Source organism: Bufo gargarizans, chromosome 2, assembly GCF_014858855.1.
Source record: "Bufo gargarizans isolate SCDJY-AF-19 chromosome 2, ASM1485885v1, whole genome shotgun sequence".
NCBI lineage: Eukaryota > Metazoa > Chordata > Amphibia > Anura > Bufonidae > Bufo > Bufo gargarizans.
The window spans coordinates 591,303,475-591,313,867 of NC_058081.1; the positions used below are offsets into that span (position 1 = coordinate 591,303,475).

The 10,393-nt window shown below is 46.5% G+C and overlaps 1 protein-coding gene across 1 annotated transcript in view; it reads right to left on the bottom strand.

Moving 5' to 3' along the window:
• Window positions 1-7,491, bottom strand: part of MPZL2 (myelin protein zero like 2) — a 44,869-nt gene extending 37,378 nt beyond the window's left edge. The window contains exon 1 of the mRNA XM_044281856.1: window positions 7,340-7,491. Coding sequence (XP_044137791.1) covers window positions 7,340-7,394 — 55 coding nt within the window. The 5' untranslated portion in view covers window positions 7,395-7,491. The remainder of the gene's footprint in view (window positions 1-7,339) is intronic.
• Between the last annotated feature and the right edge of the window lie 2,902 nt (window positions 7,492-10,393).

The following is a 10,393-nucleotide window of genomic DNA, read 5'->3' on the forward strand; positions in this document are numbered from 1 at the left end:
AAGTAGTGTGATCCAGCGCTATAGCCGGCCATGTGGTGTGCAGGAAGACGCACTGTGCCTCGAAAAGGAGTTAAAAGCCGCGGCACACTTGTAGGTTGCCACTAAGCTCGATTGGGGATAAATGTGGCTTCTATAAGAGGGAAAGCATAAGGATGTCCTGCACATATGGCTGAGCTGTTAGTGTCCCTCGTATCACCACTAAGGGTGATCGACTGTCATAGGTGATGGTTCCACAGGTCATCAAAGTAGGATTGAAGCGTTCACCACGAGGCCTCCACACTTAAACCTGATCGTCGTGGGATCCCAAACAACCTGGACGATAAAGTTCCAGTCCGTAGCAGTCCAGGTTTCTCCTTCGCGACAGCACTGCAAAGAAAGGCGACGGTGGCTGTCTGTCAACGGCAGGACATGTAATGGGCACCGTGACACCAAATTTCCTTCTGCTGACTTCCTGGAAATGGTCCAAGCAGAGACAAGGGTGTGTAATGAAAATGCCACGTGTGTCTGGATGGTGGCCAATCAAACTGTGGAATCTGCTCAAGCTTGTCAGAGGATCAAATGATCCTCTCGACTGGTGGTCTGTCTGGTCCATCCGGAGCCTGTTCACCATGTGTTTGTGCCTTCACATAACCACCGCTCCCAACAACTAAAAAAGAGGTCACAACAGCCTAGAAGGCAGGCACTTCGTCAAAACGAGCATTCTGCTTCTCTCAGTCCAGTCATAAGTGCCTTTTAGTGTTGAGCGAGCATGCTAGGCCTCATGCACACGACCGTTGCTTTATTCCGTGTCCGTTGTGCCGTTTTTCGTGATTTTCTGCGGACCCATTGACTTTCAATGGGTCAGTTGAAAACTCGGCTAATGCACCGTTTGCCATCCGCGTCCGTGATCCGTGGTTCCAGTCCGTCAAAAAAACATAACCTGTCCTATTATTTTCGCGGAAAACGGTTCGTGGACCCATTCAAGTCATCGGGACCGCTAAAAAACACGGAGTCCGCGTCAGTTTTTTTTCCTATTATTTGCATGGCAAACCTATCTTAGACTTTTTTTTACTTTTCATTCTGTCTGGTGATCCTCCAAAAATAAAGGAAGACACACGGAAACAAAAATGGAAACTGCTCACGGAACAACGGAAACCCATTTTCCGGAACGGAACACAACAACGGTCGTGTGCATGAGGCCTTAGGGAGAGCTGTGCATAGGAAGGGACAGACAGTGTAGGGAGTGTAATACAAAAAAGTTTTAAGACGCCCAAAAGTCATTTTAAGGACTGTTGGGTGTGACAGCAGTAGGGCTGCAGCTAACGATTATTTGAATAATCGATTAGTTGTCAATAATTTCATCGATTAATTGGAAGAAGAAGAAAAAAAAGCACCAAAATGACAAAAAAAAAAGGGGGGTTTATATGATTTTTCTTGAAAAATTATGTTCAAAGGCCATATTAAAAGAAATGGCACTGTTATGGGAAAGGGGGATCTGTGCACTGTTATGGGAAAGGGGGATCTGTGCACTGTTATGGGAAAGGGGGATCTGGGCACTGTTATGGGAAAGGGGGATCTGTGCACTGTTATGGGAAAGGGGGATCTGGGCACTGTTATGGGAAAGGGGGATCTGTGCACTGTTATGGGAAAGGGGGATCTGTGCACTGTTATGGGAAAGGGGGATCTGTGCACTGTTATGGGAAAGGGGGATCTGTGCACTGTTATGGGAAAGGGGGATCTGTGCACTGTTATGGGAAAGGGGGATCTGTGCACTGTTATGGGAAAGGGGGATCTGTGCACTGTTATGGGAAAGGGGGATCTGTGCACTGTTATGGGAAAGGGGGATCTGTGCACTGTTATGGGAAAGGGGGATCTGTGCACTGTTATGGGAAAGGGGGATCTGTGCACTGTTATGGGAAAGGGGGATCTGTGCACTGTTATGGGAAAGGGGGATCTGTGCACTGTTATGAGAAAGGGGGATCTGTGCACTGTTATGGGAAAGGGGATCTGTGCACTGTTATGGGAAAGGGGATCTGTGCACTGTTATGGGAAAGGGGGATCTGTGCACTGTTATGGGAAAGGGGATCTGTGGATGACACTGATATGGGGGGGGGGGGGGGGGGGGGGGAATCTATGGATGACACTATATAGCATCTTATGCTAAATGTGCCATCCACAGACCCCCCTCCCCATAACAGTGCCATCCACAGATCCCCCTCCCCATAAACAGTGCCATCCACAGATCCCCCTCCCCATAACAGTGCCATCCACAGATCCCCCTCCCCATAACAGTACCATTCACAGATCCCCCTCCACATAACAGTGCACAGATCCCCCTCCCATAACAGGCCCGGCCCCGCCGCTCACAGCAGTAGACTATTCTGGCAGTAACTTTTACTCAGCGCATCTTTATTACCTTACAGTGAAGCTCCGGTAACAGGCAGAGCGGGCAGCGGCGTAACGGTCACTTACTCACGTGACGCGCCTGTTCTGCCCACTTTATGAATGAGTGACGTTACGCCGCCGCCCGCTCTGCCGGTTACTAGAACATCATTGTAAGGTAATAAAGATGCGCCGTTTCAAAGTTCAAGGACCCTCAGGCATAACGCCTGACCACTCCCGCCCGCATAGCAACGAATCGGCCGATTATTCGACAACAAATCCAGTTATTGAATATCAATAACGTCGATTAATCACTGCAGCCCTAGACAGCAGCAATATATATTTTAGCGCATCCTGCACTAAACACCCCGTGTAATAGGCCGCTGCGGACTGTTAAATTATCCGCGCCACATCTCCTGTTTATAATGTGCGCATCCCTAAAATATCAGTGATATCCAGTGCAGTTTTTCCGTATACGGTGTCCTCTTCTGACAGTGACCTGACCAGGCCCACATCTGCTGTGTAATGTGTGCGCTTCTAAAAAATTTCTGTGAATAAAATTACATTTTTCAATAGACGGTGTCCTCTTCTGTCAGTCGGGAGTTGGTAATTTGTGCGCCCTCTGCTTGCCTTCCTTGGATCTGGTAGCCGTTTCTCAGGCTCCCTCTCCGGAATCGAACACTGATTTCTAGTTACCCGTGGTCACCATGTTATGCGCATAAAAGAACATCGAAAGTTGATAGGACAGACATTCAAATGGATCATCAACGTCACAGGGGACGTGCGATCAGGCAGAAATTATCTACAGTCAACAAAGCGGCAGCAGGCCCTCGCCCATAATGTTTGCTATGGTCAGCTCACCTGCAGGCTCTAAACCATAATTTTTTCGATGGTCAGCTAAGCAGCAGGCACTCTCCCATAAGAGTCTGGTCAACACAATCCTCACCACCGGGGGTCACATTAGCACAGAGGAGTCTCGTCGGTTATAGGAATTAACCAGACAAATCGCTCCATAAACTCAGAACGGCCATGCACCACTACCCACAAAATCGACAAAAAGCTATCAATCCTTTCCGTGTCCGGGTAAAGTTTGTCGTGTTGAGTCAAATTAAGTCGCAGGCTCCACTCCTGGTGGTGCCCTTCCGTCAATTAGTTTAAGTTTCAGATTTACAACCATACTCCCCCGTAACCCAAAGACTTGGGAATAACGCAGCCGGATCGCCCGTCGGATTGTCTTCGAACCTGCGACTTTCGTTGTTGATTAATGAAAACATTCTTAGCAAATGCTTTTACTGTGGTTCGTCTTGCGCCGGTCCACGAATTTAACCTCTAGCGGCACAATACGGATGCAACCGTGGCCGTCCCTCTTAATCATGGCCCCAGTTCCGAAAAATCAACAACATTTTGGACTGAACTTGCACTTTATATACAAGTAAATATACAGGAAAGAATGTTTCCTAACAATTTTTCCTCTAAAATCGTTCATCTTCGGTTTTGTGCGTATTATTGTCAGTCTGTAAAAGCGGCATACTAATCGGACAACATCGTTCCCAGCAGTGACCTGGGAGTCCAAGATGCATCCAGACATCCTCCCAATGCTGTTCCGAACCTATTTGGGTGGTGTTTCCATCAATTTCTGACATTTTCCTATACCAGGCACCCCCCCTTCTTCATGAGCAGGGGGTGCCTGGTTTAATGCTCGGGTTCTCCCATTGACTTCCATTATACTCGGGTGCTCGGTCAAGCACCCGAACATCCCGATGTGTTCGGCCCGAGCACTACAGTGCTCGATCAACACTAGTGCCCTGTCAAAGTCTGTCAACTGGGAAAAATGTCTTCTAGTGCGTTGTCGGGGCATATCTAGCAGTTAATCTGTCACCAAGAGGTACACTACCCAAAAGTAGTCTCTGAGAGACATTTTAGTAGGCAGCAGTGGACTCACTTTTACAGCTTCTTGTGGCAAGACCCAGCGATCTGCCTGAGACATAACTGCACGCTAAGCGTTGTAGTAATCTGACATTTCTGTCTGGGTGCCTTTTTTTGGTTTTGTTTTTGTCAATAAGTGTACATTAGGCAATTATTGTATTATAAGCAAATTCACAATACATTATTATTTTCCAGATCACTCCTTTCTAGAGAAGGAGAATTTCCCTAGTAAATCATGTAACAATATGTTCTCCAGAATGCAGGTACTGTTTATGGCAGCCTGCATTATGTGACTGGTGAGCAGAGAGGCTGTTGTGAATGGAATAGCGCAGTCCGCTGTGTCATGCAGTAAAAAAAAGCATAAAACCTGATGTATAGCGCCGAATAAAAACCAAATTACCAGTCTTGGCCTCCATCAGTATAAAGGGCTCATGCATATGACTGTTATTTTAGTCCACATCCGCTCCGCATTTTTTGTGGATAGGATGCAGACCCATTCATTTCAACATAGCCGCAAAAGATGCAGACAGCACACTGTGTGCTGTCCACATTCATATGTCCGTTCCGTGCCAGCCGCAAAAAAATATAGATCACGTCCTATTCTTGTTCGCATTACGGACAAAGATAGGACAGTTCTATTATGGGCTAGATGTTCCGTTCCGCAAAATGATACGATAATGATAATGCTACGATCGTGTACATGAGGCCTTATAATGATTTATAACGCCCATGCTGTGTCTCTGCCAGACCTTAATCTACTGAATTGTTCTGACATAACGCCATCAGTGTAAGGGCTCATTCACACGACCATGGTTTGGTTGCGCATCTGAGGTGCCTTTTTTACGGCTCGGGTTCAGACCCATTCACTTCAATGGGGCCGCAAAAGATGCGGACAGCACTCTGTGTGCTGTCCACATCGGTTTCCCCGTTCCGTGGCCCCACAAAAATTATAGATCATGTCCTATTCTAGTCCATTTTGCAGGACAAGAATAGGCATTTCTATAATGGGCCATCCGTTCCGCAAATGCGGGCTGCAAAAAACACGGCACGGTCGTGTGAATGAGCCCTAATTCAGTAGATACAGGTCTGGCAGAGACAGCATTATACGAGGTGCTGAGGTCAGAATGGGAAATCACGCTTAGCACACGCACATTTACTAATGGCGCACGGCCGGTTTTGTGCATCGTACGCCAATTGGGTGTGACAAGGGCGGGGGCGTGTCAGGAGCCGTGCTGGAAATTCACTTACATTTACTGGTGCAAATGTAAGCTAAAAGCTATGCCAGCAGGGGTCGGTGTAGTTTTTACTCCAAGCGCACGGACTGCCACAGATGCGCCTAATTTATGACAAGGTGCACGCCTCATCATAAATTAGACGGATCTTACGGCAGCGCAGAGGGAGGAACTAAGACCAGCGTAAAAAGCTGGTTTTAGCACTAAGACTAGCATTTTACCCCGTGTTTGTTTACCCCCCCGTGCAGTCAGAGAAGGTGCCTAATTTATGACGAAATTCAGGCCTCATTATAAGGGTGCATCCGCTGTCAGTCCATGCACCTGGGGTAAAAACTAAAATAAACATAATCAGATAAAAAGCAATTCAAAGAGGTTAAACACCCTCGACCCGTCAGACGCCCCTGACGAAGCTTGGAGCGAAACCCGGGTCGGGCAGGACTACGAGGGTGTTTAACCTCTTTGAATAGCTTTTTTTTTAATGAGTATAATAAATTATTTTAGTATCTGACCCTTGGAGACGGTGCTTCACTATTGGTGCGACTTTCTGATATTCACAGAATTGTCCGATGAGGAAAAGGAAGTTCTACGTGGAAATAGATATTTCCCTATGCTCATAAATGTGGATGGCTCTAAATTCGGAGTATTTCTTCCTTGATATTCGAAGCAGCGCGGGCCAACAAAAACGCATTGGAGTAAAAACTACTCCAATCCTGGACCGGAGTAGTTTTACTCCACATTTACACCTGTTTCCTGGTGTGAAAGATATTAAGGGGACGTTCACATATGCGGCATGCCCGATCCAGCACGAATGTCGGCTGTCGACTGGACAAAAACTTTTGCACCGAAGTTTGGCCGAAAACTTGCCATTTATGGCAGAAAGTGTCAGGATCACCGCTGGACCCCATTATAGTCAATGGAGATCCGTCAGTTCTGGATCCGGCAAAATCCGACAGGCTGTTCTCTGCCGGATTCTGTCCACATATGCGAATGTACCCTCTGCCCCCACCACGCTCCCGTCACTCTCTCACCACTCAAAACATTGTTGCAAAAAAATAGAACATGTCTAGTGTTGAGCGAACTTGTGTTTTAAGTTTGGTGGGAAAGTTCGGGTTCGGGATATCGAAGTATCCCGTTATGGATTCCGCTACCACGGACCATAATGGAATTTAGAATCCATAACAGGATACTTTGATAACCTGAATTCGAACTTTAGACGCCGAACTTAAAAAACAAGTTCGCTCAACACTAAACATGTCCTATTATTGTCTGCATAATAGTCAAGGATATGCGGAATGCACACAGATGTCATCCGTGTTTTTTTGCGGCTCCGTGTTTTGTGTGCCCTGAAAATGCATCATAAACTGCCCGCGTGACTCCAGCCTTACGTGCGGTGTATCTATTATCATACAGGGAAGGATTCTGATAATACCAAGGAAATTTCAGTTTATGCAGTTTCCTAAAATAAAGAGTCACAGAGTTGTGTAACCGGGTTAGTTCATCGGCTGTGAAGCGCAATCACCTGGCGTACAGCAGGTAATGTACATTCTGTGGACAAGACGAGGCAGATCAGCAGGTAGACGTCAGGAAACATTAACCCATTAGGGGCCTCAATGCTCCTCCGCCTGACCATGCTCTTACCTGACCTCTACACCCAGTGGTCAGGGTGCAACCACTCCCTGCAGTGAGTCACAGTGTGGAGGGCTGTGCTCCAGGGCATTCCTAGTCATCCATTATTTAGGCTGGCATCCTCTATCATATATTCTTAACTCATTGCTTTCCATAGATCACCTGTATAGGATAGGTAACCTGCATGGACTTACCTGCAGCGATCACGGCTATCCGGACGGCTAGACCAAAGGAGCTGAGAGCAGTCATGATTGTGGCTGGGAGTTGTGCAGCCTGTCCCTCCGGAGGAATGTCTCCACAGGTTCAGGGGAGAGGTGTTCCCACCTGTACTGGTGGCTCCAGTTACTCTGGGAGGAGTTAGTACTTACATGGATCTGACAAAGACAAATGCAGGCGTGACGGACACGTCCAGGACCGTATACAATGTGGGAAATTGTTTGTCACGTTCCATAGGCATAGTTCTCCCCTGGGTATGTCACCTAGTACTTGGAGGCTGACTGATCACTTGGCTGCGGCGAGGCACGTGGAAATACACTGGATAGATGGAAATTGTCTGGCAAGCGGTGAAATTCACACCAGATATAGTGGGGGACATTTAATAAAATCTTAGTTGTCCCCCCTGCTCTGCCGTTGCATACTGCTCATTTATGACATGGCATGCACCTGTCTTAAAAACTGAAGTTTTTAATCTACTTTTTCGTGAAAAAGTAGCACATTTTCCAGGGCCCCCGACACGCTCCCCCTCCCGCTCCGTATCCCGCGCAACTGTCCTACTAGGAGTACAAAGAAAATATTGTTACACAGGCATTAAAAATGTCGCAAAAATACCCTTGGCGACTACTTTTATGCCAGTGTCTGCAACGTAAATTGAAATGTTGTGGATTTAAAGTCCGTACTGCCTGTAAAGCTATTTACGGATTCCGGTGCGAACACAAAGGTTACCCACTTTGCTGGTACTTTACCACACAGCGGATTTCAATTTATAGAACATAAAGAAAGTGAAGTTTATTCCTTAAAGCATAAGCATTTTAGCATTAATTTCAATGGGTCTCCAATAAAAACGGAATGTCCGTTCCGCATGTCCGTTCCGCAAAAAAAATAGAACATGTCCTATTATTGTCCGCATTATGGGCAGTGATAGTACTGTTCTCCTAGGGGCCAGCTGTTTTGTTCCGCAAAATACCGAATGCACACGGACATCATCCATATTTTTTTCTGATCCGTTTTTTTGCGGACCGCAAAATACACATGGTTGTGTTCATGAGCCCTAAAACTACTTCAGCTCCTTACTGGAGTAGTGTTTCGTCAACAGTTAGGCCTCATGCACACGACCTTTCCGTTTTTTTGCGGTCCATAGATCCGCAAGATAAAACGGAAGCCACCCGTGTTCCTTTGGAACAGGCGGCCCATTGTAGAAATGCCTATTCTTGTCTGCAAAACGGACAAGAATAGGACATGTTATATTTTTTTTGCGGGGCCACGGAACGGAGCAACAGATGCGGACAGCACACAGAGTGCTGTCCGCATCTTTTGCGGCCCCATTGAAGTGAATGGGTCCACACCCGAACCGCAAAAACTGTGGCTCAGATGCGGACCAGAACTACGGTCGTGTGCATGAGGCCTTACTCTTGTTTTCAGGAGTAAATGTTAGTAAATTTGTCGGAACCGATATCTCAGCCCCCACCGCGCCCCCGCTACTCCCAAATGTGGAAGTTTAAAAAGTCTCACTTCTTTTTTAATTCCGAAAACCGACATAGGTATGTTAATAAATGACCCTCCAAATGTCCACAGCGATGAATAGATGATGTACGTTTAGTGCATATGGTGTGGGAGCGCTCCACATTAGGTTCATACTGGAAAGAAATATTGGGGGTCATTTATCAAACTGGTGTAAAGTAGAACTGGCTTAGTTGCCCATAGCAACCAATCAGATTCCTCCTTTCATTTTACAAAGTAGCTGTCTAAAATAAAAGGTGGAATCTGATTGGTTGCTATAAGCAACTAAGCCAGTTCTACTTTACACCAGTTTGATAATTGACCCCCAATATACCTTGGAAATAAAAGAGGTCATTTATGATTTTTACTCCACTTTTGGTGTATTTTTATTGTAGATTTTGTCGCGAAGGGGTTTTGCGTCAAAATCTGCGACTTTTCTCCGCTCATGCCACTTTTCCAGGCTCCGCGGCAGACAAGCTCCGGACCTGCTGCGACCATCTATAAATACTTGAATTTCCCGCCCCAGAACTTCATCCACCAATAAAATGCTGGCAGAAAACAGGTGCCTCAGTAACCGGTAGGTAACCAGGAACCAATCAGAATCATTTATTAAATTACCTCAGAATCACTGGAAATAAGCAAACAAGTTAATAGGAAAAAGGGGGAAGGGGGGAGAGATAAGAGGGCAGAATAAAAGTACTACCACTCCTATCATGCTCAATGACACCAGGGTGGGCCTTCAGCATACGCTTCCGTGCCCACTATCATTATAGTTAATGGGGTCAGATGGCATTCATGTAGTTTCCAGCAATGCTGGATCCAGCGGTAGGATAACGTCAACCATCCGTAATACCCTTTTAACTACTTTGTGGCCTCTGCCTTACATGTAAGGCGAAAGGCACATCTTTAAACATGGTGCCCGTTCACGAGTGTAACGGATGCCATAGCCCCAGGGTTTTTGCTGTTCCAAACAGCAGAGACCTGCAGCACATGTATGCGATCAGCTATAAGGCCTCTTTCACACGAGCGAGTTTTCCTGTCCGTTTGCCACGCGTGAAGCAAACACATAGCATCTGGACTGAATCCTGACCCATTCATTTCAATGGTTCTGTGTACACGAGGGTCTGCATACACATTTTCATGCATCATTTGTGCGTTCAGGAAAAATCGCAGCACGTTCTATATTGTTTGTTTTTCACGCAGCTTTGACCCCATAAAAATGAATGGGGCTTGTGTGAAAAACGGAGGGTGAAAAACGCATTAAAAACTGATTGCACCCTCGCGGAAAAAGCTGAAACACTGAACGCAATTGCAGACAAAAATGACAACTTGCCTGCAAAACCATCAGTTTTTTTTTCCTGAACAGATCCGGACACAATCTGTATTGTTCGTGTGTAAAAGTCCTAAGGCTTATCGCATACATTTCACCCCTCAGATGCCGTGGTCAAATGTAACCATAGCATCTGAGCAGTCTGGAAGCGGGAGCCGTGCACTCTCGCTCCCATAACAGCGTTCCCTTGATGAGATTGGGG